Source organism: Zootoca vivipara, chromosome 12 (genome assembly GCF_965207765.1).
Source record: "Zootoca vivipara chromosome 12, rZooViv2.hap1.1, whole genome shotgun sequence".
NCBI classification, from domain to species: domain Eukaryota; kingdom Metazoa; phylum Chordata; class Lepidosauria; order Squamata; family Lacertidae; genus Zootoca; species Zootoca vivipara.
In genome coordinates, this window is record NC_142595.1 from 11002456 (window position 1) to 11029578 (window position 27123).

Sequence of the window (27123 nt, forward strand, 5' to 3'; positions counted from 1 at the left end):
GGCGGAGACTGGAGTCACCTGGTCTTGTGGGTCTTCCACAGTGGCTATCAACATGAGTAGCTGCAGAGATAGCGCAGGATAGTGCGCACCCCGGAAATGATCTCTTTCAGCTTCTGCCTTCTGGAAGAAGGTACAGGGTTATGAAGACTAGGACTAGCCGCCTGAGAAACAATTTCTATCCAAATGCGATTTTGGTTTTAAATGCAGTGTAAGGTAGTCTTTATGGGGTATATTGTATTTATGGGGTATCAGAGTCTGTGGGGGGGCTAATCAGAATGGGATAGCAGGCTTGTTCGGTTTTGAATGTCTGATGTAGAGTTTCTTTTCAATTTCGTTGTTCTGTATGGGACAATGACAATGTTGTTGTTTAGTCGTTTAGTCGTGTCCGAATCTTCGTGACCCCACGGACCAGAGCACGCCAGGCACTCCTGCCTTCCACTGCCTCCCGCAGTTTGGTCAGACTCATTTTTGTAGCTTCGAGAACACTGTCCAACCATCTTGTCCTCTGTCGTCCCCTTCTCCTAGTGCCCTCAATGACAATAAAGATTATCTATCTATCTATCTATCTATCTATCTATCTATCTATCTATCTATCATCTATCTACATCACCACCCATTCCTCTCTTTGTTTTCTTCGCTGCAGTGAGGCGCTGAGGGTTGGCTCTTCCCAGCCCTGGCAGAATATTCTCCAACAACTCACTGGCACGAATAAGATGGATGCCTCAGCATTGCTGGAGTATTTCAGCCCTGTTACTCAGTGGCTAGAAGAGCAGAATAAGCGAACCAATGAAACACTGGGCTGGCCAGACTTTGAGTGGCGTCCCCCCGTCCCAGAGGGCTACCCAGAAGGGCTTGGTAAAGTTTTCAAGGCACAAAGTCATGTGGGGAGGGGCGGAGGCCTGCAGGAGGGTGGTTTCACTATGACCCTGGTGCTTGGGTCCAAAGAATAAAAGGGGGGGGGGTACCAGATAACCACCTCACTGCTTGGCGTTGCCATTGGACCAGGGCAATTATAATCCACAAGGGGGCACTCAGCTTGTTTTATATTCTGCAGTGGAACATAGGAATAGAAGTGGCAGCCTCTTACATAAACAGGGGGACAACATAGGACATCCGACTGGGAAGAAATGGCTGGTGCAGCTGGAAAAAAACAGTTTTTGTCTTGTTTGTCTGTGGGAGAAGGAGGACTGTGAGAGCCCAGGGGAACAACTGACTTCACTGCAGGATGACTTTTAGGGAGGCCAGGAATAGGGAGATAGCAGGCCGTGCTTTCCTTCTAGCATTGGGCCTTGTCGGTGGTGGCGCCTGCCCTCTGGAACGTCCTCCCAACAGATGTCAAAGAGGAAAACAACTACCAGACTTTTAGAAGACATCTGAAGGCAGCCCTGTTCAGGGAGTCTTTTAATGTTTAATAGATTACTGTGTTTTATTTTTCCGTTGGAAGCCGCCCAGAGTGGCTGGGGAAACCCAGCCAGATGGGCGGGGTATAAATATATTATTATTATTATTATTATTATTATTATTATTATTATTATTATTATTATTAAACTACAAGTATTGCTCCTTCAAGCACCTGCTCTTTTGCCTCTCGGCTGGCACTTGGTAGGGCAGGAGCCAGGTAGCAGCCCTTTTGAGGGTGAGATTTGGCTAGCTAGCTGCTGACTTGACTTTTGCTGTTAAGGGGTATCGACCCACTTCGTAAAGACCAGGTGATATGTCTGTTGATAAAGGGGAGTGCAGCCCTTATCAAAGCAGTGGGAGGCCATCTGTTATGTCTCTCTACTGATGAGGAGTGCAACCCTTGTCAGCATCGTGAGACCGGCTCTCCAACCAAAGGAGTTCCATGCTCCTGATGTAACAGATGAATTGGAAGGTGGGCTGAGTTGCTGCCTGGTGAATTGGCTGAGCAGCGCATTCTAGAATGTGGGCACCTCCACCTGTGTGCTCATTTTAACTTCCCAATGAGCAAAGGTAGATGCTCAGCTAGTACTTACCTACCACTCACCTGCTGGCTTCTCCTAACATTTCTCTTTAAGGGGACGGGAACGCCAGGGAATGGAAATGCCTCAGGTGGGTCTGCAGTTACCAGGGCTCAGCCCTGGAGTGTGTTTTAAGAGGTCGGGTTTTGTCCTAGAAGTGTGAACTATAATATTAAGAAGGATAGGTCCCCTGAGCATGTTCAGAATGCCTTGTGTAACCGCAGCCAATAATTGCACATCATAGGCAGGGAAAGGAGTTCTGATTCCATCAGAGAATGGAAATCTTTTTGCAGGGACCTGGGAGTTAACATGCTAGATTAAAAGAAACAAGACAGGGAGGTGAGTTAATTTCCCTACTTTTTCCAGCATTTTGTTTCTCCCTCCCCACCCTTTAACCTTTTCCAGATAAAATAACTGATGAAAATGAGGCTAAAAAATTCCTGGCGGACTACAACAGCACAGCCGAAGTGGTATGGAATTCTTACACAGAGGCCTCTTGGACATACAACACCAACATCACGGAGCCCAACAGACAGATGATGGTAGGAAAACCAGCACAGTGTGGTAGGGTCAGTGGTGGTGGTGAACTCAGTTCAATTCACATTTAAAGGGGAACCTTTAAAGGGACGCGGGTGGCGCTATGGTCTAAACCACAGAGCTTAGGGCTTGCCAATCGGAAGGTCGGCGGTTCGAATCCCGTTGAGCTTCCGTTGCTCGGTCCCTGCTCCTGTCAACCTAGCAGTTCAAAAGCACGTCAGAGTGCAAGTAGATAAATAGGTACCACTCTGGCAGGAAGGTAAATGGCATTTCCATGCGCTGCTCCGGTTCGCCAGAAGTGGCTTAGTCATGCTGGCCACATGACCCGGAAGCTGTCTGCAGACAAACGCCGGCTTCCTCGGCCTATAGAGCAAGATGAGCGCCACAACCCCAGAGTCGTCCACGACTAGACCTTTACCTTTACCCGATTCATGCTTTCTGAAATAATATGTGAACCAAACTCAGCCACCTTTCAAAATGCAGCCACCTCCAAATTTTGCAACAGAGTTCTGCAGCTGAGTAATATGCATTATATGCATATGAAGATGCATATATATTAGTGAAATGGCTTTGAAAAACATGTCTCTGTTAGGGGAAATTGCATACAATTTATCCTGTGTATAACAGGATAAATTTGACCAAAAAGGCTGATGAGGACTTCTTTTCTAATAAAAAACAAAACATCAGAAATGGATGTGCAAACATAGAGAAATAAACAGAAACTGACAGATTTGAGCAACCCTAGATTGTGGGGTTAGTGTTGTTGTTTGCCCTGAGCCCAAGGGAATGTTGCCCTGGGTTCCTTCATGAGGAAGGGTGGGAAATAAATTTTATCATCATCATCAATAGGTGCGACTAGGCAGTTGTGGGAGTGCTGGAGTTAGAGAATGAGCTCGTCCTTTTCCCCTCTGTGATACAACTGTGCTGGCTAATGCCCCTCCCTCTCTCTTCCATATGTGCCTTGCAGTTGCAAAAGAACATGGAGATGTCAAACCACACCCTGCAGTACGGCCTTCGGGCTCGGATGTTTGATCCCACTGATTTCCAAGACCCCACTATAAAGCGTATCTTGAAGAAACTGAGTGACATAGAGCGGGCAGCCCTACCCGAGGCAGAGCTGAGGGAGGTGAGAGTGAACCATAGAGTCTTAGAATTGCAGAGTTGGAAGGGGCCCCCAAGGGTCATCTGGTCCAACCCCCTGCAATGCAGGAATCTCAGCTAAAGCATCCTTGACAGATGACCGCTCAACCTCTGCTTTAAAACCTTCATTCCATCCTTGTTCTTGATATAGATCTTCACTCACTCCTTCTTCCCTGGCAGGGAGGTGGGGGTGCCATCTTGTGGTTCACATCAGGTGCCCATATATAGTGGGCTCAGGACATAGCAAATCAGTTACGGAACTCCCTGTCCATAGAGACCTACAGAATTGCCCTGTTCTACGCTTTCAAGGAAGCTGGTGGAGGTTTCCATCTGGTAGAGGCTTAAAGTGGAGGGAGTGATGTTATTATCCTGACTTGGGTGCTGTCCGTGTGTTTTCTTAATGATGATGTTTGTATGGGATGTTTTATGATTGTTATTTTTTAAATTGCAGGCTGTTTGGGGACTTGTTGAAAACAGAACTTAAAAACCTGGAATAAATAAATAATGCGTAGCTAAGTCCCCAAGGGACAGTTCTGTAATGAGGCCCTAGATCCTTGGAATTGAGTGTGCTGAAAATTAAGCTGCAGATGTAAATAAAGAGCATTCCAAGAGGCAGGCAAGCACAGTGCAGCAGAATATTAGCACACTTGTGTTTCATTGCTTGCACAAATTCAGCATAGCAGGACTCATCCAGCATGTTGACACAAGTCTGGGGCAGGGATAAGCAACCTTTTTCAGCCCTGGGCTGGTCCACCATCCCTCAGACCATGTGGTAGGCCAGACTATATTTTTTTGGGGGGGGGTGAACAAATTCCTATGCCCCACAAATAACCCAGAGATCCATTTTAAATAAAAGCAAGCATTCTACTCATGTAAAAACACGCTGATTCCCGGACTGTCCGCGGGCCGGATTGAGAAGACAATTCAGCCCCGGGGCCTTAGGTTGCCTACCCCTGGTCTGTGGAATGGAAGCAGGAAGCAGATGCATGATCAAGCCAAGATGCATGATCAAACCATTACAATAAAATAATTCTGTTCAATTCAAATGCATATAACAATACAGTTTCTGTCAATATTGCTTGGATCTTTTTGTCAGGCAAATGATGGCGAGGAGAGGAGCCCATATTTTACCTCCTAAGCAAATGAATCATTTTTTTCCCTTTCAGTATAATCAGCTGCTCTCAGACATGGAAACAATTTACAGCGTAGCCAAAGCCTGCACTGGAAACACGAGTTGCAAGTCCCTGGATCCTGGTAAGTCATTTATACATCTCCTGGCTGATGGGAATCATCTCCCAGCACATTTCCCGGCACCCACAAAAACATACCAGATAAGACAACTTTGTCAGCCTGAGAAATAGAGCTTGAGCAAGTGCTATCAGGACTTGGTTTTTGTGGAAAAATAAGAAAGCGGTGCTTTTGAGTATGCGCTGAGTGGCTTTCCCACACCATCGTGTAATCAACAACCAACTTCCACATATCTGGGGGAAAGTATGTTGCAACTTTCAAGTAGTTTTGATAGCCCCAGAATGTTTTGACATAGAAGTAAATCCCTACTAAGAAGTCATAAGGGTGTAAGAGGAACCCAGATGGATCAGACTAAGGGTCCGTCTAGTCCAGCATCCTGTTCCCAGGGGCCTGGGAGAAACCCACAAGGAGGACACGACCACAACAGCACTCCCCACTTCCTGATTCCTGGTAACTACCGTGTTTCCCCTTTTTTAAGACACCGTCTTATAACTTTTTTCCCTCAAAAAAACACACAGTGGCTTATTTTCAGGGGGTGTCTTTTTTTAAAAAAAAAAGTGCTGGTACAACTGGGACCCACTGGCTCAGGATGCTCGGTGCTCTCTTCTGCACATTGCTGGGCGCGTTGTTGGCGCTGCCAGTTCCGAGCGCCTGCAGGGTGGGGTGGGGGTGGCAGTGCTTTAAACCCCCAACCCTGTAGAAAGCAATGGAAGTTATGGACTGTAACAATCCTTAAGAGGCGCAGGTCTTAAAAAACCCCTGGTATCACCCTTGAAGCACAGCCTTCCAAAGTCAGGGGGGAATAGGTCTGTTTAGACAAAGGAAAGGATCGGGGGTGATTCTGTGCCCTGGGACCCACAGAACTACTTTAAAAATCCCAACCTGGGGGGGGGGTCAAATAGTGAAGCCCCATAGCCCTGTAGCAACAGAAGGCACATTCTGAAGCACCCGAGCTGTTCGGTTCCATAAAAAATCCAGGAATTGTAAAATTAACAACAATAATGGGGGGGCACTCTATCCAAAGAGTTAAGAAGGAATGGGAAAGTGTTGAGTTATATATGGAAAAATATGGAAAGGAAAGTTAGTTAAAGATAAAAAATAAATAATTATCGCAAGGGGAAAAATAACATCATAAAGGGTAATAATATTAAATATAAAATAGACAACACAACAGAAAAAGCAAGTATATGACTAAATGAGATCGCACAGGAGTGAGGGAAGTGGGGAGAGAGGGAGGGGGGTAAGGAATGGAAGGAGGCAATGGTTGGAGGAGGGTATAGGGGGATGAATTAAAGGAAAATTAAGACTGAGAAGCGCATGGTTTTTGTTTTTTAAAGATGCAAAGGCTTGCAATCAGCCAAAGTATAGAGCCCAACTTCTAGGAGACTGCGATCTACTTGCGGATTTATAAACTGGAGGTGATCTACCCCCGTTATATTGGTGTTCAGGTCAGAGTTGTTTTTAGAGAGAGGAAATATCCCATTTTTGAGGTTAAAGTAAAAGTTCCTGACCTTTTTTTTATAATGAGGAAATGCTGCTAAAACTCCGTTCTTCATTCCACGAAGGGGAGAGGGGGCGGGGCCGGGTGCTCAAAGACAAAAGAAATGGAAAAGGAGATAGCGATCAAATCCAGCCTCGCATTCATGCAGCCGTCGGGAGAGGCAGGGGCTGCAGCCGAGTGCTGCTTCACAAACAAACGGGGGAAAGTGCTTAGAACCCAGAGAATCCAGCTGAAAAACACGAAGCAGCAACAGCAATTGCACACACACCATCCCAAGCCAGCACAGTAACCAAGTCCCAAAAGCAAGAAAGGACTCAGCAAACACTGCTGCGGCCGGCGTTGCTGCTGCTGACTCGGGGAGCTCAGTGATCTCTTCCGCACAGCGCCTATCACTATGGCTTATTTTCGGGGTACGGTTTATATTTCTCAAATGCTTAGAAATGCTGCTATGGCTTATTTTATGACTACGCCTTAAAAAGGGGGAAACACGGTAGTATTCCAAGGCGCATTGCCTCTGATACATCATTGGAGCAGACTCTCTTGAAAGGTGGTGGACTCCCCTTCATTGGAGGTTTTTCAGCAGAGGTTGGATGGCCACCTGTCATTGATGCTTTAGTTGAGATTCCTGCATTGCAGAGGGGTTGAACGAGATGACCCTCAGGGTCCCTTTTGGGCGGTACAATTCTATGATAGACATCGTGACAAGTAGCCATTGGTAGTTTTATCCTCCATTGGTTTTGTCTAAGCCCCTTTTAAAGCTAGCCAGGTTGGTGGTCATCACCACATTTTTGGTGGAAGCAGATTCCATTGTTTTATTATATACTGTGTGGTCCGTCTTGAATATCTCAACCGTGCGCTTCATTCAAGTCCTGTGGATTTTAGCAAAGGATGAGAAGTAGTGGGACGAAATAGCCTTGTTCCTGCCATTAAACTACATGTATGAGGCATATGAAGTTCATGAGAGCAGCCTGGGTGTGATGAGTTGAACAGAGATCAAAGAGAGGGGGCTTGATGAAGAGTAGAACCAGGGCTTTTTCAGCTGGAACTCACTGGAACTTAGTTCTGGCACCTCTCAGGTGGGTGCCATTGCCATCATAAAAGAGAACGAGGGAGGCGTTCATTCATGGTGAACTCTGACACCTCTTTTTCTAGAAAAATGGTACTGAGTAGAACAGGCTATGAAACACATTATGTAGGAAGGAAACTCTCTGTGGCGCAGGTGGTCTTTGAGAAAGTATATGAAGGGAGGTAGAGGGAGGTGGCTCCACAGTTAAAGAAGTGTACCATGTTTGTTTGGAAAATGGAGAGAACATAATGGAAGCTCAGAACTGGAAGCCAATAGGTTAAGCCTGCACACAGTGTTGGTCCCAGTGCGGGCAGTGCATAGGGCACCGAGCCAAGGGGGCACAACACTGAGAAAATCCATCAGGGCCACTGAATTTTGGCCTTATTCAGAGCGCCATATTACCAGAGTACAGTATTACCAAAGTCCCCCCCCCCTGCTGCACAGTGCAAGAGGGAGCAAAGGCAGGACAAAGGGGAGATATACACATTACAGCCAAGGTGACTATATGGTGCATAGTCTCATGCCTAATTCTTGCTTGGCTCTTTGTTTAGAACTCACGGACATCATGGCTCACTCAAGAAACTACAACGAGCTCCTCAATGCCTGGAAAGGCTGGCGGGACGCATCAGGGAAGAAAATCCGAACCATGTACCAGAAATATGTAGAGCTGAGCAATACGGCTGCCATATTGAACGGTAAGCATGTTTTGCAATGCTGACTGCTCCAGCAAAGGGAACAGTGGGTTGTAAGGGCAGAGGATGACTCTTATGAATGCGGAACCCAAACTGTTTGAGGTGAGCCTCAAAAGTCAATGCAGACTTGGAAGCATTGTTGTCTTTTCCTTTGTAAGTTGCTGCCTGTGGCAAAAAAAAAAAAAAAAGACTAATAAGAAAAATAGCAGAAAGTGTCCCTTGGCGGAAAGCCTACCTTGCCAAATTAACTGAAGCTTTCCAGCAAAGTCCACTGGTCTAACCATCAGTGCAAAGGCATGCACCGTTTTGCTTCGTTGTTGTTGTTTTTTAAACTACAGAGTCACTCAAGAGCAAGGCAGATGGATGCAGATGTCCACAAAGTTCACTTACTCTGTTCCCATGGCAGAATGTCAGACTTGGGAAGGGGGAGCTGGAGCCTTTTAATACTTCAAATGAGGATCTTAGAAAGGATATTCCCTGTTATGGGCTTGCAACACTGCGGGTTGGGGCACATGGCCGACCCTACCATCAAGCAGCATGAAACAGCTGCCTTAGACAAGCAGATTTTTTTTGTTTCATGGTGAAAGGGTAGCAAGCTATTCATGATTTCATTTATTATGGTTGTATTTTCACTGCCAGGCAGGGGAGAAGTGCTTTTAAGATGTTCTGCCTCAGATGCCAAAATAACTAGGTGCTGCCTTGGCTTTTGGGGAGGGTGTCACTTGGTGCTCCACCACAGGCAGTAACACCTCTTAGATCATTCTTGGGGACACAACTGGAGAAGATGAAGAAGGGCTTCTATATTCTCATGTTCATGTGCAGGTCATTCTGACAATGGTGCTTTCTGGAGATCCCTGTATGAAACACCGGATTTGGAAGATGTTCTGGAGAACATCTGGGAAGAGCTTCAACCATTGTACCTCAATCTGCATGCTTATGTGCGCCGGGCTCTCTACAAGAAGTATGGTGAAGGTCGCATCAACCTCAGGGGCCCTATCCCAGCTCATTTGCTAGGTAAGCCTTTCCACACCAAACTGAGTGTCTTCTGGCCTATGAGCCAGAAGACATCATAGGCAACTTCTCATCATCTCTGTGATTCTGGAGGCCTACTCCATGGTTGCTTTTCCTTCTATTAGGCCATGCCTAGTGTCTAGGTTTTTAGGATTAAGGATTTTGTAGGAGGCCTGCAGCATATGTTGCCAAATGCACATACAGGTGAAACTCGGAAAATTAGAATATCGTCGAAAAATGGATTTATTTCAGTAATAATGCAACTTTTTATTTTTTCTTTTAATTTTTACAAATGCTTTCTTTTGGAAATTACACAGTAATAAAACAAATAGTGACAATAATACAAAACTAAACATCGCTATTCCATTTCATTAATCCCATTCCATTTATAATCGACCCGCCTAACGACAAATAATTACAATTACAACAAATAAAGGCTTGACATATCTTGCGTTGCATGTCATGCATCTATCTCATATATTGGTTTAACCTTTTTAGTTGCATTACTGAAATAAATGCACTTTTCGACGATATTCTAATTTTCTGAGTTTCACCTTCATGTTGAGCATAGCATATAGTGGCTCTTAGGTCAAGAAAAATAATATGATTCTTACACATGGAGAAAAGTTATCAAGAGATGGAATATAATCAATGATGCTGTTAATTGACCTAACCTAATAGTCAGCTTGTCTATTATAAGGTTGCCTTAAAATGCTGCTGCTTAATATTTATACCCTGCACATCTGGATGGGGAAAAGGCTGAGTTGCAAATAAATTCAGGGGAATTAGGAGGAAAGAGGAAGAAATGGTGACATTTTCCAAAAGTCAGACACTGTAGGCCAGTTGTTGGGATGAGCAATTTGGAACTAGGTGTATAGGACATATAGGACTAGGTCAGGCATCCCCAAACTGCGGCCCTCCAGATGTTTTGGCCTACAACTCCCTTGATCCCTAACTAACAGGACCAGTGGTCGGGGAAGATGGGAATTGTAGTCCAAAACATTTGGAGGGCCGAAGTTTGGGGGTGCCTGGACTAGGCGTATAGGACATAAAGTGGCAGTGAAGGATTACTGAAATTGTTAAGAGCTGCTATCTATAGCATCACAGAAGTTCTGGAAGAATTGAGAAACTGTCCAGTATCAAAACTGCAAAGGCTATCAAGAAATTGGGTTCAGAATGGGACATGACTAAAAGCTGTGGCCTTAGAGAAGACAGGATACGGAAAAAAATATTTTGAGTGACCAAAATTGGGGTCTTAAAAGACATGCTAAGACATAAAAAGGGAGAAGTTGACTAGTTTTGGAACCTCAGCAAGACTCCAGGGGACATGGGCTAAGGTGAGATCATGAAAGGAGGCTTTATATGACATCATAAATAAGAATTGTCCAATCATAATGCCTAAAATTCGGATGTCATAAAGACATAAAGTCGTTTTTGAAACTATAAGAGGTATGCCTTAACCTCATGAATCGGTCTTCTCTTCTCTTCTGACTAAGAGATCCCACTTTCAGAGGTGACAAATGTCTATTCTGCTTTAATATTGTGAACGTTTAAGCTCTGGCAGTGTGTGGGAAGGTTCATTTTTCTTGCTAAATAATAAACTTAATAATATAATAAACTAAATTATTTCTTGCAAAATAATAAATGTCTTTATATACATTTGTCTGTGTTCCGTATTTACCCTGGCCTGGTTGATGTGCCTGCTATTCCACTCACCTCCAGGTTGCAGGAGTTGCTGGGTGTTTTTTTTTAAAGCGCTGTAGCCTCTCTGCAGCTCTTGAATAATCAGTAAACAAAACAGACAGATTCTTTCAGTGGAAGCAGACAGAACTAACACTTCAAAACTATTCACTGGCCTCTAATTCTCTGTAGATGTCACCACTGAGACAGCCAATAATGCATTTAGTAGCTCTTTAGGAAGCATAAGACGGCGCCTTGAAGGCTGCTGCATAATGACTCTTGAAGAAGATATGCAGAAATATAGATGCAAAGAAATAGAGGAAAACAATAGAATGGGGAAAACCAGAGATCTGTTCAAGAAAATTGGAGACATGAAAGGAACATTTCGTACAAAGATTACCATAATCAAGGACAAAAGTGGTAAGGACCTAACAGAAGCAGAAGACATCAAGAAGAGGTGGCAAGAATACACAGAGGAATTATACCAGAAAGATATGGAGGTCTCGTACATCTCAGGTAGTGTGGTTGCTGACCTTGAGCCAGACATCTTGGAGAGTGAAGTCAAATGGGCCTTAGAAAGCACTGCTAATAACAAGGCCAGTGGAAGTGATGATATTCCAGCTGAACTATTTAAAATTTTAAAAGATGATGCTGTTAAGGTGCTACACCCAATATGCCAGCAAGTTTGGAAAACTCAGCAATGGCCAGAGGATTGGAGAAGATCAGTCTACATCCCAATTCCAAAGAAGGGCAGTGCCAAAGAATGCTCCAACTACCACACAATTGCGCTCATTTCACACGCTAGCAAGGTTAGGCTTAAAATTCTACAAGGCAGGCTTAAGCAGTATGTGGACCGAGAACTCCCAGAAGTGCAAGCTGGATTTCGAAAGGGCAGAGGAACCAGAGACCAAATAGCAAACATGCGCTGGATTATGGAGAAAGCTAGAGAGTTCCAGAAAAACGTCTACTTCTGCTTCATTGACTATGCAAAAGCCTTTGACTGTGTCGACCACAGCAAACTATGGCAAGTTCTTAAAGAAATGGGAGTGCCTGATCACCTCATTTGTCTCCTGAGAAATCTCTATGTGGGACAAGAAGCTACAGTTAGAACTGGATATGGAACAACTGAGTGGTTCAAAATTGGGAAAGGAGTACGACAAGGTTGTATATTGTCTCCCTGCTTATTTAACTTATATGCAGAATTCATCATGCGAAAGGCTGGACTAGATGAATCCCAAGCCGGAATTAAGATTGCCGGAAGAAATATCAACAACCTCAGATATGCAGATGACACAACCTTGATGGCAGAAAGCGAGGAGGAATTAAAGAACCTTTTAATGAGGGTGAAAGAGGAGAGCGCAAAATATGGTCTGAAGCTCAACATCAAAAAAACCAAGATCATGGCCACTGGTCCCATCACCTCCTGGCAAATAGAAGGGGAAGAAATGGAGGCAGTGAGAGATTTCACCTTCTTGGGCTCCTTGATCACTGCAGATGGTGACAGCAGTCACGAAATTAAAAGACGCCTGCTTCTTGGGAGAAAAGCAATGACAAACGTAGACAGCATCTTAAAAAGCAGAGACATCACCTTGCAGACAAAGGTTCGTATAGTTAAAGCTATGGTTTTCCCAGTAGTGATGTATGGAAGTGAAAGCTGGACCATAAAGAAGGCTGGTCGCCGAAGAATTGATGCTTTTGAATTGTGGTGCTGGAGGAGACTCTTGAGAGTCCCATGGACTGCAAGAAGATCAAACCTATCCATTCTGAAGGAAATCAGCCCTGAGTGCTCCCTGGAAGGACAGATCGTGAAGCTGAGGCTCCAATACTTTGGCCACCTCATGAGAAGAGAAGAATCCTTGGAAAAGACCCTGATGTTGGGAAAGATTGAGGGCACTAGGAGAAGGGGACGACAGAGGACAAGATGGTTGGACAGTGTTCTCGAAGCTACGAACATGAGTTTGACCAAACTGCGGGAGGCAGTGCAAGACAGGAGTGCTTGGCGTGCTATGGTCCATGGGGTCACGAAGAGTCGGACACGACTAAACGACTAAACAACAACAACAATATAGTTAGAGCTGTTCTACACAGCTAGGCAAAATATGACCTGGTTCCACTACTTTCCTTTTACTTCTGTAAGCTCTGATTAATAATAGTATGATCTCCAATCCACATTGTGGATGGAGGGGAGAGTCTTGTTTTGCATGGACAGAGTGATGACCCACTGTTCCCATTTGCCCTCCCCACCCCAAAAAAACCACCCTGATGGTTTGTGTGCTCGAGCACAGGAATGGGAAACAAGCAGCCTTTAAGGGTTTTGGTATTTTATTTTAGTTTTTTAAAAATGAACAAAACAATTGCTGGGGGGAAAAGAGTGAGTTGTCTTGCTCCTGCTAACACTTTCATGAATATTCAAGAGATGTCTGTAACATTCCCAGAAGCGCTTTCTATATGGCAACGGCAATAATCACTGGATGTCACCTTATCACATTTCTCCCAGGTGCAAAAGATAGCACTTTGAGCAGTTCACAGAATGTGATATTCCTCTAACTGAAACCTAACTTCGAGAGAAGACATGGGAAGCAAAAAAATACACTTCTTGATCAAGTGGAAAGACCATTATTATACACATTGTACCTCTAATAGAGTGGGAAGCGAAGGTGCCAGGCCTTTAGAAAGGACGTTATTGGAGAACAAAGTTATTGATTGTCCATATGAATTCACCTTGAAGCACCCAGCCCTTCCTCCCTCAGAAAGTGGATGTTGGCTCTAGTTCTTGAGTTACCCTTGGGTGGGTGGCTCCTTTGCCCCCAACCTACGCATTAACTCTATTTTCTCTTTCCTAGGAAACATGTGGGCACAGTCATGGTCAAACATCTTTGAACTCGTCATGCCCTACCCCAACGCGATCAAAGTGGATGCAACACCCGCCATGAAAAGCCAGGTTGGTGCAGCTAAGTTTTATTCAATTATGATTTGAAACGGTTTCTCTTGGGGACTAGCCTGAACCTTCATCCTGTTTAGAAGCTCCCCAGGGCAAAAATCTGAGGGAATTATTTAGCAGCCTTTTAAGGTGGGGCTCAAGGTTGTTGAGTTCTTGAAACAGCATCCAGTTCCCCTTAACTGTACCGAAATTTTTAGCTCTCAAGGAGGGCGCTTCGAAGAGCATGTGGAATGCCTTTTCTTGATATCTACCCAGCCTAGTATCCACAGTTCCAGGCCAGGAAAGGAGATTCCAGGTCTGCCAGAAACGAACCACTAGTTTGCTGCCCTTACTTCTTGCTTCTCTCTGTACAATTGTACCTTGCTTTTCAAACAGCTTAGTTCTCAGATGTTTTGGCTCCCGAACGCCACAAACCTGGAAGTGACTATTCCGGTTTGCGAATGCTCTTTTGGGAACTGAACGCCCAATAGGGCTTCTGCATCTTCCTATTGGCTGCAGGAACTTGCTGCAGCCAATCAGAAGCTGCGCTTTGGTTTCCAAATGTTTTGGAAGTCAAACGGACTTCCTGAATGGATTCTGTTCGACTTCCAAGGTACGACTGTCTTTTGTTGTGTATCTGACATATAACATTGTGAAGTCTTGCTGCATACAACAACCCAGCCAGACCTGTAGGCATCTCAAAATCTGCTTACCTGCAGCTATTGAGAGGAAGGTCTTTTAGACTTTGCAAAATCTTTATGGAAATGAGATTCCGCAGAGGTAGGGCAGGCCCCAAGGATGACTTCCTTTGTACTTTTGTACTGTATTTGAAGCATGGGTGTTTTTAGATTATGGGAATGTTTAGGGAAAGGACAGAGAACTTTTTCCAACCTCAGTGGCTGCATCCCCTTCTGTGCAACCTTCAGGGGACCAAATGTCATTAGTGAGCAGGCCCAGAGGCCAAGGTGGGTGGAGCAATTTGTACAATAGGCTTGTTTCTACACACACACACACACACCCTTCTCTGTCCTTCATCGAGGCAAGCAAGAAGCATTATCAGAGTTCAATGACACATTCCAGCCAGGATGCTGCAAAGCAGGGGCATGCGGCTAAGGAAAAGGTTGTGGCCTAGCAAGAATATTTGGGGCCAGATGGAGAAGTGTGGAGGGCTGCATTCCGCCCTTGATTTACGGTTCGGCTCTACACCCCATCAGTCTGATACCTCACCTGTCAACATATCACATTCCTGATTTTCCATGCCAACTATTTTGCAGACCTTTTTCCTATTTTCAGCTAGCATGTGACATTATGGTGCAGCGGAAGCAGGAAGAATCGAGCCAGAAGGGGCAAGCCTTTCACAATTACCTTGAAGGTTCCATGAGACTGTTAATTTCAGGGTCATGCATTCGAGCGCCACATTCAGCAAAAGATCCCTGCATTGCAAGGGGTTGGATTGGATGACCCTCACGGTGCCTCCCAACTCTCTGATTCTATGTGCTCTTCGTCCATCTCTCTGCTGGTTTTTCAGCTTGCCTCTTCTACACTCGCTCTCCTTTCTGCAGGGTTGGACACCAAAGAAGATGTTTGAACAATCTGACCGCTTTTTCCAATCCCTGGGTCTCATCCCTATGCCACCTGAGTTTTGGGAAAAGTCCATGCTGGAGAAGCCAACAGATGGGAGGGACGTGGTGTGCCATGCCTCAGCCTGGGACTTCTTCAACCGCAAGGACTTCAGGTGCTTCTGTGGTGACTGGGTGGAGAAGGGCTGTAGGCAGTCGAGTCTTCTTTGTCCCTCCACTGCCATGGGCCCGCGGTCATGTGTTTCACCACCATCTTGACCCTTGGGTAGATCCATAAAGGGGAGGTTTTCCTCATACCCTCCTGCACTTTGGCTGCCTGGCAGAGGGAGAGAGTTTACCCCCACTGCCATCTAACAATCTCCTTCCCCCCCCCTGAAGAGATTCTGTCTTCTCTTTTCCTGAAGTTGGTTGTTCGCTTCTCCAGGTCACCACATGGGTGGACCATGGGACTTGCTATGCACCACTCTGCATAGGCTTTCCCCCAGAATCAGGGTGTACACATCTCCCCCGCATTGCCACCTGCACCAATGCCACATCTTTGCTGGGATTAGATACAACTCTGTTTCCAACCCTTGTCTGCTAGGCTGTTTGCTGTAGTGCTCCAGAAAGATCCAGGGTTCAGGTGGGTTGTTCAGCTTTGGGTCGGGAAGAGAGGGGGGTGAGCGAGAGAGAGGCAAGCAAGCAGACATCTTCATTGCAATTTGTGGCTCAGTTCCATTGCATAAATAACCTGGAGCCACTGCTCTTTTAAAAAAACCTTTCAGCAATCTGCCTGCTCTCATGCCTGACTCTCGGTTGGCTGGTGAGTGAACTAAATTGACTGTTCCTCTTTCCCAGCTCTAATTTTCCTTTCTATTTCACTTTCCCTTCTATTATTTTACATGGACGTGGCACCTCTCCCCCATTTTTCTCTTGCTTCAGGATTAAGCAATGCACCTCTGTGAATATGGATGACTTAATAACAGTTCATCATGAGATGGGCCATGTCCAGTACTTCCTGCAGTACAAGGACCAACCCATCTCGTTACGTGATGGGGCCAACCCAGGATTTCATGAAGCCATTGGAGATGTCATGGCCTTGTCGGTGTCTACCGTAAAGCACCTGTACAGCCTCAACTTGTTGAATCAGATAGAAGACAACGCAGGTAAGCAGGAGGGGACCACATAGGAACACTCAGTAATTCTTTAGCATTTTTAAGCTTTGTAAAACACCAGTGTTCGTGATATCTTATATTTTGCCAAAGCAGTGGTTGAAATGGACATATGCTTCCCAGAACCAAGTCTCAACACACTTTGCCCCAGATCCCACAGACTCAAAAGTAGGGATGCACTTAACCATTGTTGTGTTGCCTCTTCTTGTTTTTGTTCTCTTCTTCTTGTGTTGCCTTTCAACCCAGATTGGCTTTTCAAATTGGCCCGGGATAAACTGAATTAGACATCATACATATTGACTGACTAGCCCTTGTTTGAGCATGTGATGTAGGCGTAAGATTGGTTGTGGGAGCTTGTGGGATTTAGGAATTTGATAAATAAGGTGTTGGGGGGGGGTAAAGGGTGTGGATACATGGAATGTAGTAAGACCACCAGGGGAGATGGGGCAGAAGGTTAAGCACTGGGATCTAAGACTCTTCTTGTTACTTTCTTTCTCCTGGCCAGAGAGTAACATCAACTACCTGATGAGCATTGCACTAGACAAGATAGCCTTCCTACCCTTTGGCTACTTGATGGACCAGTGGAGATGGAAAGTGTTTGATGGGCGCATTCCATATGAGGAGTACAATCAACAATGGTGGAATCTTAGGTGGGTATTGGGTAGCTGCCCGGAGAAGGAAACTATCTGACAATTTGGTTGTGCTTCATCATGGCTGAGTTCTGCCCATATGTTTATGCTGGGAGCAAGCTTGAACTCAGAACTGAGTGGAGGGTGAAGAGCAAACATGGCCTGGTTTCTGAAAATGTGGGTAGAACATTGCTGACTTTCCCCAGATGGTGTTCAAGGTTAAAATGGAGCCTGCCTTACTGGGGGCTGCCCAGGGTGCTACTTTGGAAGGTATTCCCCTCCCAGACATGGCCATGGTGCGTATATTTTGGCCACAGACAATCTAGGGTAGGAATGGAGAATCTGTGGCCCTCCAGATGTTGGATTCCAATTCCCTTCTGCTCCAGCCAATGTTGGAGGAGATGGGAGTTGTAATCCAGTAACCCTAGAGGTGCCACATCCCTGCTCTATGGGATGAAGAAAGTATTGAAAGTTTGCCTCTTTCTGGGGCAAATAAAAGCATACCAGTGATTGTGGAAATAAGTTGATGACGATTCCCAGGGGGATCTGAAGAAAAGCAAGCCCCTCCAGCTACACAACAGCCCTGTCCAGTTCCGAAGCAAGACATCTGCTCTACCGGAGCAAGGGTGGAGGAACCGTTTTTACCTTGTGGCTCACAGGCCAGGGGTGAGCAGAGCCAGAGGCAAATGTGGGTGGAGCAATGAACTTGACTTTTTACCTTTGTACAGCAGACTACTTTATGGGCACGCAAAAGCCAGAGGTTCCTGCACACAGTGACACAAACAGGCAAGCAATTGAGCACAATTCAAGGGAATATTCCAGCAACGCAAAAGCACTCAAGAGAGGTGTGGCCTGGAAAGAGCCCAAGAAGCTATAGAGAAGGGCCAGGGGGGCGCTGTGTTTGGTCCCTAGACTTCAGGTTCCCCCATCCTTGTTCTAGGGAGAGCGGATACCCTGTGAGATCAGCACTCAGTGTTGGTTTTTGGCTGGTGATTTCTCTCTCTCTCTCTCTCTCTCTCTTTCTCTCCCCCCCCCCCTTTTATCCCTACTGCGTAGGTTGAAGTACCAAGGTTTATGCCCTCCTGTGCCAAGATCAGAAGAAGATTTCGACCCAGGGGCAAAATTCCACATTCCTGCAAATGTCCCCTATGTCAGGTAAGGTGGTGGTTCCCTGTCTGGCCTGAGTTTTTTTTAGAAAAGGTTAGGCCAGAGTGTCCCATCTTCAGCTCTGGCCCTTGAGGAGGGGGCGCTGGGAGCACAGTTTGACCCTGGACCTCCCATTCACCTGTCCCATCTCTCTTCCAGGTACTTTGTCAGTTTCATTATCCAGTTCCAGTTCCACCAGGCCCTGTGCAATGCTGCTGGCCACACAGGACCCCTGCACAAATGTGACATCTACCAGTCTAAGAAAGCTGGGACAATCCTAGCGTGAGTACTAAGCTTCATCTGCTGGGTGGGGCTACACTGTAAGACTCTCCCTTAGAGCTTTCCAAACTGTGTCGAGACACGTTAAGTAATAATAATAATCAACCTTTATTGGCATCAAACAAACACGCAAACTAAATAATAACAGATTAAAACTATCACTGTGGCAAACGCTGTGTTAAGAGAGAGAAGGGTGTAGTCCGCTATCCGCTTTCACGACATTGGGGCTTCTAATAATTCAGATGACTGCAGAATATAACGAGAAAATAGCAAATGAAGATAATGAGCCACCGTCCTTCCCCAACAATAGGAATTGTAAGATTTCCCGCTCTAGTCTCCTTCTGGGGATGCAGAGCCGGTCCAGGAATTGTTGACGAAGGTCGTCGTAAAGTTTACAATGAAGAACCATATGTAGAAGGCTTTCCACCTGGGGTGCCACATGCAGTGTGGAGGTGTGTCACGAAAATGCTCTCTGCGTGCTTCCTGGGGCTGGGAAGGGGCTAGTTTAACCCCTCTGGTTAGCTAGTAAAAAGTGAATTACTGCATCGCCAAAAAAAAAAAAACTTCTCAATGTTTAAAATCCACTTTATTTCTTATTAAAACATTCACAACTCATACCGGTAATAAACAGACATAATCGCAAATCATAACAGGCACACACATTCATAAGTCCTAACATCCATAAATCATAATAAACCTAGTAAATAATAATGAACATAGCAAATCATGATAAACCAACTCATAATAGATAGTAAACCAACACACACACTTACATACCAAAACCGACAAATCATAAGAAAGAAAGAAAGAAAGAAAGAAAGAAAGAAAGAAAGAAAGAAAGAAAGAAAGAAAGAAAATACAAAATAATAATAATAATAATAATAAGACATAGCAACAAGAGAGGAAAAAAAGGAAATAAAGAAAAAGAAACTTCAATTTCAATATTGCTTCCCTAAGTTAGCATATTATATTATTATGCTTCTTCCGCAATGCATTCTCTGCAGTTTATCATTACAGTTTATAATTACAATTACAATTAAATTCTTGTGGATCTCAGTCTAAGCATATCACCAGTTTTGTATTAATACCTTCCTCTTGTAAGTACTCTTCCACATACCTCCATTCCTCTTTAAGTTTTTGTTTTGAGGTGCCCCTTATCGCCGCCGTCATTCTTGCTAAGTTCATAAATTTGGCCAACTTAACACACTACTCCTGTATTGATGGGATTATCTCCCCTTTCCAATTCTGAGCCAGTAACATTCTAGCTGCTACACACGCATACAAAAGAATATTTTTCCTATCATTTGGGAGGCTTTTGGGAATCATATTCAATAGGAGGATCTCCGGTTTTTTCCTCAAAAGTTACTTTCAGCATTTTCTTCAACTTATCATAAATTTCTGACCAAAATTTAAAACACTGTGTCGCAAAATGATGTGTGTCTGAAATGTGTGGCGCTGACATGAAAAGTTTGGAAAGCTCTGCTCTGCCTCTTTGATTGGAAGCTTCAGGTATCAGTCCCCTAGGGCCTTCTCAGTACTTTTGGTGTTCCTGTTTTGACTCACAACGCCCCTTTTTTTTAAAAAAGAAACCCAATGTGGAGAACTGAAAAATGAGAAACGGAGCGAAACTGAAATTGACATAACCACAGCCCAGCCTGGTTATGGTAGTAGGACCATGTCTTGATTTCCTACACAAGCCCCAGAACTTGGCAGCACTGTAAAATTGAATTCTGGTGGGGTGCTGTCCGGATGCTCTCAGCGGCTCTCAGCTGGTTGCCCAGGAAAGTATAAAGACAAGGAAAAGCTTCTTACAGTCCTTTTCCTTTTATTTCAAACTGTACAGAGAGAGGCTATAGAACCCAGCCTCCTGGATAATGGCGTTGTCCCGAGTGAATCTCCACCCCCCACCCCCGTCTCTCCTACTTCCTCATTTATCGTCATCATCACCTCTACGGGTGCCGCTAAGTGCCCTCTGTCTTTGAGCTCTTTGCTCTCCTACTTTTAAGGCTTGGCAGGTTCTGGGAGATGGTGGGTCTGGAATGCTTTCTAATGACAACGTGTCATTAGGTGTTGACCTTTAAAGCCCTAAACGGCCTCGGTCCAGTATACCTGAAGGAGCGTCTCCACCCCCATCGTTCTGCCCGGACACTGAGGTCCAGCTCCGAGGGCCTTCTGGCGGTTCCCTCACTACGAGAAGCCAAGTTACAGGGAACCAGGCAGAGGGCCTTCTCGGTAGTGGCACCTACCCTGTGGAATGCCCTCCCACTAGAGGTCAAAGAGAACAACAATTACCAGACCTTTAGAAGGCATCTCAAGGCAGCCCTGTTTAGGGAAGCTTTTAATGTTTGATGGATTTCTGTATTTTAGAATTTCTGTTTTGTTGGAAGCCGCCCAGAGTGGCTGGGGGAACCCGGCCAGATGGGCGGGGTATAAATAATATTATTATTATTATTATTATTATTATTATTATTATTATTATTATTATTATTATTATTCCCAGCTTTCCCCATCATCTGCTTCTGAGCTGCGACCTCCCCCAAACCCCTGTTGTAAATCTATACTGTCTTCCTCTTTCTCCTCCCTGGAAGGGTCAGGATGGGGAGGTGGTCTCCACCATTCCTCCTCCTCTGCCCAGTCCCTGGCAGCTGCTAAAGGAGCCCAGGGTTGTCCTATCAGATGCTGGGGACAAAACAATATGAGGTAACATCACACCCTGCTTGTTAGATTCTCAGAGGGATCGATCTCACTGCAGCGGAAGACAGGGAGTCAGTTCTTAACGTTGTTGCAACATTTCATCCCCCCACTTCATGTCCTGTGTGTGAATGTGCACGCCTACCCCACACACCTTTATATGGCTGTTTTGCTTTCCACAGGAACGCCATGAAGCTGGGATACAGCAAACCCTGGCCTGACGCCATGGAACTTATCACAGGGCAACGCAACATGTCAGCCGCGGCCTTGCTGACCTACTTTCAACCGCTGACAGAGTGGCTTGCTAATGAGAACAAGCGAAACGGAGAGACTTTGGGCTGGCCAGAATATACCTGGATGCCCTCTACGGGTACTGAAAGGCTCTGAAACGAGTCTTCCTCTCAAAAATCCCTATAACATGGAAATGGGTGTGGGGGACGGGGGGGAGGGGAGCAGGAGGAGGCTCCCTCTCTTAATTTTATTTCCTCAAGGAACTGGCCCATTGATGGCCGTTCCTATACTCAGTGCATCACTAGATTGGACCACAGGTTTTGAAATAATTTAACTGCATTGCAACTTACCCCCCTTCTGGCTGAGGGCAAAGAGCTGTTGAGTCCTTTGCCATCAAAGCCATACTCCATTTGAGCTGCCCCCTTCCTTTTTCTGTTTTTCTTGGTTCTCACCCAGGCCAGATGCAAGGGAATAGCAGAGTCAATTTCCTCGGGATGTCATTGAGCAGCAGTGACGCCGCAGCAGGCCAGTGGACCTTGCTCATCATGGGACTCTTCCTCTTCATTACGACACTAGTTTTGACGGCCAAATGCATCATGAGCAGGCGAGGGGGCAAAGACGGCTTTGAAATGGAGCTGAAATGAGCTGGGGTGCTTCTAAACTGCTGTGCCTCCGTGTGTGAGTGTGCACGAAAAGACTGTGGGCGGCTGTGTGTGAGAGAGGAGTGCGCTGATTCTAATGAGAGTGTGATTGTGAGTGTGTGTGTGTGTATTCATGATGTGTTCAATGGACATGAACAGAAATGCAGATGAGCTGTGTGTTTTTGAAAGGTGCAGAGGCTGTCTTTGTTTTACCCATAAGTCTGGCAAGAGTGTGAATGCATGTTTGTGTGCATATATACACAACGCATGCCTGCATACAAGGGTTCCATGACTAATGTGTGTATGCACATGTATGTAAATGGGTTGCGAGTACATGTACATGCATGTATCTCTGTGTGTGGCCTAAGGCCTACTTCAGGTGTGGACAATTTACATGTACTGATAGATCTGGCTTGTGTGAGCTGCTGGGAGGGGCCGCCTTGCCGAAGCAGGCAGTTGTGTCAACAGAGGCATGGGAGGAACTCTTCCTTCTAATTACTTCATCAAACCTTTTGATTATGCAAGACCCAAAGCATTAAAAAACAAATCCCCACACAATGTAAATGTTTGGATTCTTGGAAGAAGAAGAAAAAGGAAGAAGAGGAATGAAGAATGGGGCAATGTGATCCAATTTGCACATGGGAGTGACTGGACTTCATAAATCAACATGGACTCAATGGGTTTCCTAAAGTTTGGAATATATTCATTTGGGGAGCAGGTGAATTATATATGGACTGTGACCATTCTAGCAGGTTAAATGTTATGCAGCAGGGCCTGTGTTGGGCTTCTCCGAAAGCTGGAAGGACATTGTGTACGTTTTGCATCAGAAAGTTGTTTTTTTTAAAAAAAAATCTGTTTGGTGCCTGGGTGACAATTAAAATGAATCAGTCTCCACAAATTTAGTGGCTCTGCCGTTTTATGATAAAGGGGAAGGGAACAGCACAAAATAGACTGCAAGCCAGCCATTGGCTCATCAGAGAAGGTCTATGTACAGGTATGAGGAAAAAAACGAAAATGCTGCTCCCTGGTTAAGTACACACACACACACACACACACACACACCAGAGACTGGCAGCTTTCAGGAAGTCTAGAACAGTGTTTCTCAACCTTTTTTGGGCCACGGCACACTTGTTCTATGAAAAAAATCCCGCGGCACACCAACTCTGTGCCGCCCTATATTTAGTTTAGTTTGGAGGGGAGACGTAAAGCATGCCACTGAAGAACTACTGCACGGTAGCCAGGCGGACCCACCAGGCGCAGAGTCTGCGGAGCGAGCGGGGACACGTTAGACGGCACGCACAGACCCCAGGCGGGCAGACACAGGCGCGCAGCTGCCGCCGCCTCCCTCCCAGCCGCCCCAGGCGGCCGCTGCCGCTCTGGCCCGGCGAAGGGAATCCCTGCGCAGCCTTCCCCGCCTGCCTCCTCCTCCCCAGGCAGGGGGTCAGTGATGTGACAATGCAAATCGCCCTTCTCGTCGCGGCACACCAGCCAGCGTCTCGCGGCACAGTAGTGTGCCGTGGAACACCGGTTGAGAAACGCTGGTCTAGAACCCAAACAATTTTTACAAAGGGTGTCTAGTTATGTTTTGCCTTGTTGCATCAGAAGCAGACACACCAAAAATAGCCAGATTATTATCTTAAAATCAGAAATGTCTACAATCTCAAAGGGTAAATTTTATCTCAATCTAATGGTGTTTTTGTGGTAGGTTTTTTTTTTTTAAGTGTGAAGTCTGCTGTTCTCGAGCGTGTGGTTGGATAAGGTGATGCATTCATTGCTTGTTGTTCCACAGACAGTACTGGGTGGGAGACATTGCTTAGACGCTGAGTTTTGAGTCTGTTCCTTTGCAAGAAAGTGTCTTTGCTCTTAATCCTGACAGCCTGGACTTGAGAGTCAGGAAGAGGATTAAGCAAATGATTCCCCCCCCCCTTTTCTGGAGTCTGTTGATTAAAAGCACTGTAGGGGCAGAGCAGCAGAGTTGCCACCATAAGGCTGCTTCCACACAAGGAGGACCGGGGCGGGGGCGGTTGATGCTCCCAAGGGCGACATCTGTGCTCATCTCTTCCTTCAGGGCAACAGGAAACACCACACCAGCCCAAACACAAGGAAGGCACACCTTTAGAGTGACTTGTGGCACACTACCAGTGAATGGGCTGAATAATTGCATCAAAGAGCTGGAAGGGAATCAAAGGAAACCGAGCTCAGCTTGCCTGCCAGTTCAGCGTATGTTGTCGAGACCAATGTGTGGCACATTGGTACCCCCCAGAAAGCTGCCTGCAGATCAAATGACTCACCCAAGCAAAAGAGTCATGCAGCACGTAACTAATTTGGCACATATGCCCAATCAAACAACCCTCTGCTGTGATGCAGACAAGTACTGTACAGTATATCTCTACTAGAGAAAAGAAGACTGTAATGAATTCTTCAGCTGTGAATCCTGCATTGCTGGCGGTTGGACCAGATGACCCTTGGGGTCCCTTTTAACTCCACATTTCTATGATTCTACGATCATTTGGCAGTGATAAACTGCTATCATCAAAGCAGCTCCCTGCTTGTAATTCTTTCTATGGCCATGAGATGTCCCCATCCGATTCTCCCCCTCTGCTGTACCACATTTGCTCACAATGCTAAAGGGAAGCAGGACAGCTGTGAACTGAAACGGATAGAAGGGGAAGCTAGTTGGATGTTGGACTGGGAGAAATAACACCATCATTATTCCTCAAGGCACAGACTATAGGCAGTAAAAGAGAATTGCCTTTGTCCTCTGCTCCCTACACCTGCCCAATGTTCCACAAGACTTGTGTCTATCCTAGAAGTTTGAGACCTGGCTATATAAGGCTGCTTTGTGCTGAAGCGGAACTCATTCCAGAAAGGTTCGTAACTGTACCCAAAGTGAGCCACTCTGCAGCTTTCAACAGCAGTGCAAGATAATTCCAATGGTTTGAAAATAGATTGCAGGGCTGAGTCGGAGCTGTAATTATGCAGGGGAAATCCTCAAGTGGAAGCTGGTAGGAATTTATTATTTCCTAGCTCATTTGGCAGAGCCTGAGACTCTTAATCTCGGGATTGTGAGTTCAAGTCCCACATTGGGCAAAAGAGTCCTGCATTGCAGGGGTTGGACTAGATGACTCTTGTGGTCCCTTCCAACTCTACAAGTCTATGATTCTATTAAATCCACAGGGTGTGTGCTGGATATTTTCCTGCCATGGCACCCAAAAATGTAGCAAACATTTGAGCCAGCTGATCCATCAGAGAAAACTGCTTAATCTTAAAACTGGGAAATTGGAACCAAATTCCTTCCGGAGGAAAATAATTTACAAACTAAAATTTGGATAGTCAGGAGATTGTATATTTTCTAGACTGCAGATGTTGGAGGAGGCAGGCAAGATGGAGATGATGAAAGAATCTGTTTTTCTGATGGTCTGCCTTTTCTCTTTACTCAGATTGAAATAAGGAATAACATCAGCGTGCTTTTTAGACTACATAAATACTGACTTGGGTTCGATGGTGGAAGAAAGATGGGATCTAAATGTAAAATGCCTACAAAAGTAGATTCTGGTTTCTGTTTCAAGCAGGAAGTCAAGGGGCATAAAACGAACCGGCAATATTTCTTAAGCAGCCTGCCCTTCTTTTCACAAATCTTGATTTTGCAGACTAACAGGAGCAGGAACCAAAACCACAGCTCCTGATATATGACTTCAGTCCGCAGAAAGTACTGCAAATACATTCACAACCCTGAGTACAACTGGCAGGTACTAGACCTTTTGTTTTTTTGCATCTAATTGGAGTGCTAAATAAATATATTATCTGAACATACTGAGGAGGAGGCTGCCGCTCTAAATGCTTCTCATTCTGGTAAGACAGCCTGGATTCGTTTACTACAGAGTTTACAACCTTGAACTTCTAGCCTTTCGTTTATATTTTATAAGATGCTTCCATCCTATCACCAAGTAACGGAAGAGAGAGAAAATTGCTCTAGACTGAAAAGCAATTCAGTGTTTAGTGCTTGATGATGAAACACAAACGGCTGCTCCCTTTAAAGGCTCCCTCTTGGCATTCCCCCCACCCCCACCTCTGCAAAGTGGAACACTATTTCCAAGTCAAGATTAATTTAAGGGATCAGATGAGATATCCTGACCCTGGCCTCAGGTGGTGGTGGTGGGAGGAAACCCTCACTGTTAAAATGCGGGCAACGTTTGAACTTCTAAAAACTGCAACAAAAACTGTGTGGCATTATGCATGATAAGATTCTCTGGTTGCTGCAATTATCTTACTGTTCATTCAAACTACCCCTTTGCAGTATCCCTGTTTAATATCTGCTGTGTCATCCATAATATGGCTCAACAATAGATTCCTCCCATTCTTCCAGTGCATAATGAGCCAGGAATGATAGGCTGTTAATGATCATGCTTGAGTTAATTAATCTGGAATGAAAGCCACCAGCGCTGGATTTAGGGCAGTGTGCACACACACACACACACACACACACACACACACCACAGTGCGCCGAGTCAAAGGGGCGCAAAATTCGAAACAACACAACACCTGTACCAAGAGGAATTACAGTGGTACCTCTAATTAAGAATAACTCTACCTACGAATGTTTCTACTTAGGAATGGAGCTCCGTCCGCCATCTTGGATGCGGTTTAGATAGGATTTTTTTCTACTTACGAATTTTTAGATAGGGTTGCTTCTACTTACGAATTTTTTCTCCCAATGCATTCCTATCCGATTCGACTTACAATTTTTTTCGACTTACGAATGTGCGTTCAGAACGCATTAAATTCGTAAGTAGAGGTACCACTGTATTGTGAAAATAAGAAATATTGGGTGGAAGGGTGCCAAATTTTGGCCTCACACAGGGCACCATATTACCAAAGCCTGCCCCCGGAGTCACACCCAAAGGATCCTGTGGAAATTTAAAGACGAATGAAGGTTGACATAACCTTAGCATAGATGACATTATTTCTCTTTCAAAAATCTATCATGTTTATTTAAGATCA

The 27123-nt window shown here is 45.3% G+C and overlaps 1 protein-coding gene across 1 annotated transcript in view; it reads left to right on the forward strand.

Moving 5' to 3' along the window:
* The window catches only part of ACE (angiotensin I converting enzyme), a 61134-nt gene extending 38114 nt beyond the window's left edge, over window positions 1-23020 (forward strand). Inside the window, exons 12-25 of the mRNA XM_035136427.3 lie at window positions 644-855; window positions 2385-2521; window positions 3484-3642; window positions 4823-4910; window positions 8023-8166; window positions 8986-9177; window positions 13698-13795; window positions 15337-15509; window positions 16276-16499; window positions 17011-17155; window positions 18191-18289; window positions 18440-18562; window positions 21433-21620; window positions 21938-23020. Coding sequence (XP_034992318.1) covers window positions 644-855; window positions 2385-2521; window positions 3484-3642; window positions 4823-4910; window positions 8023-8166; window positions 8986-9177; window positions 13698-13795; window positions 15337-15509; window positions 16276-16499; window positions 17011-17155; window positions 18191-18289; window positions 18440-18562; window positions 21433-21620; window positions 21938-22125 — 2170 coding nt within the window. The 3' untranslated portion in view covers window positions 22126-23020. The remainder of the gene's footprint in view (window positions 1-643; window positions 856-2384; window positions 2522-3483; window positions 3643-4822; window positions 4911-8022; window positions 8167-8985; window positions 9178-13697; window positions 13796-15336; window positions 15510-16275; window positions 16500-17010; window positions 17156-18190; window positions 18290-18439; window positions 18563-21432; window positions 21621-21937) is intronic.
* The last annotated feature ends 4103 nt before the right edge of the window (window positions 23021-27123 follow it).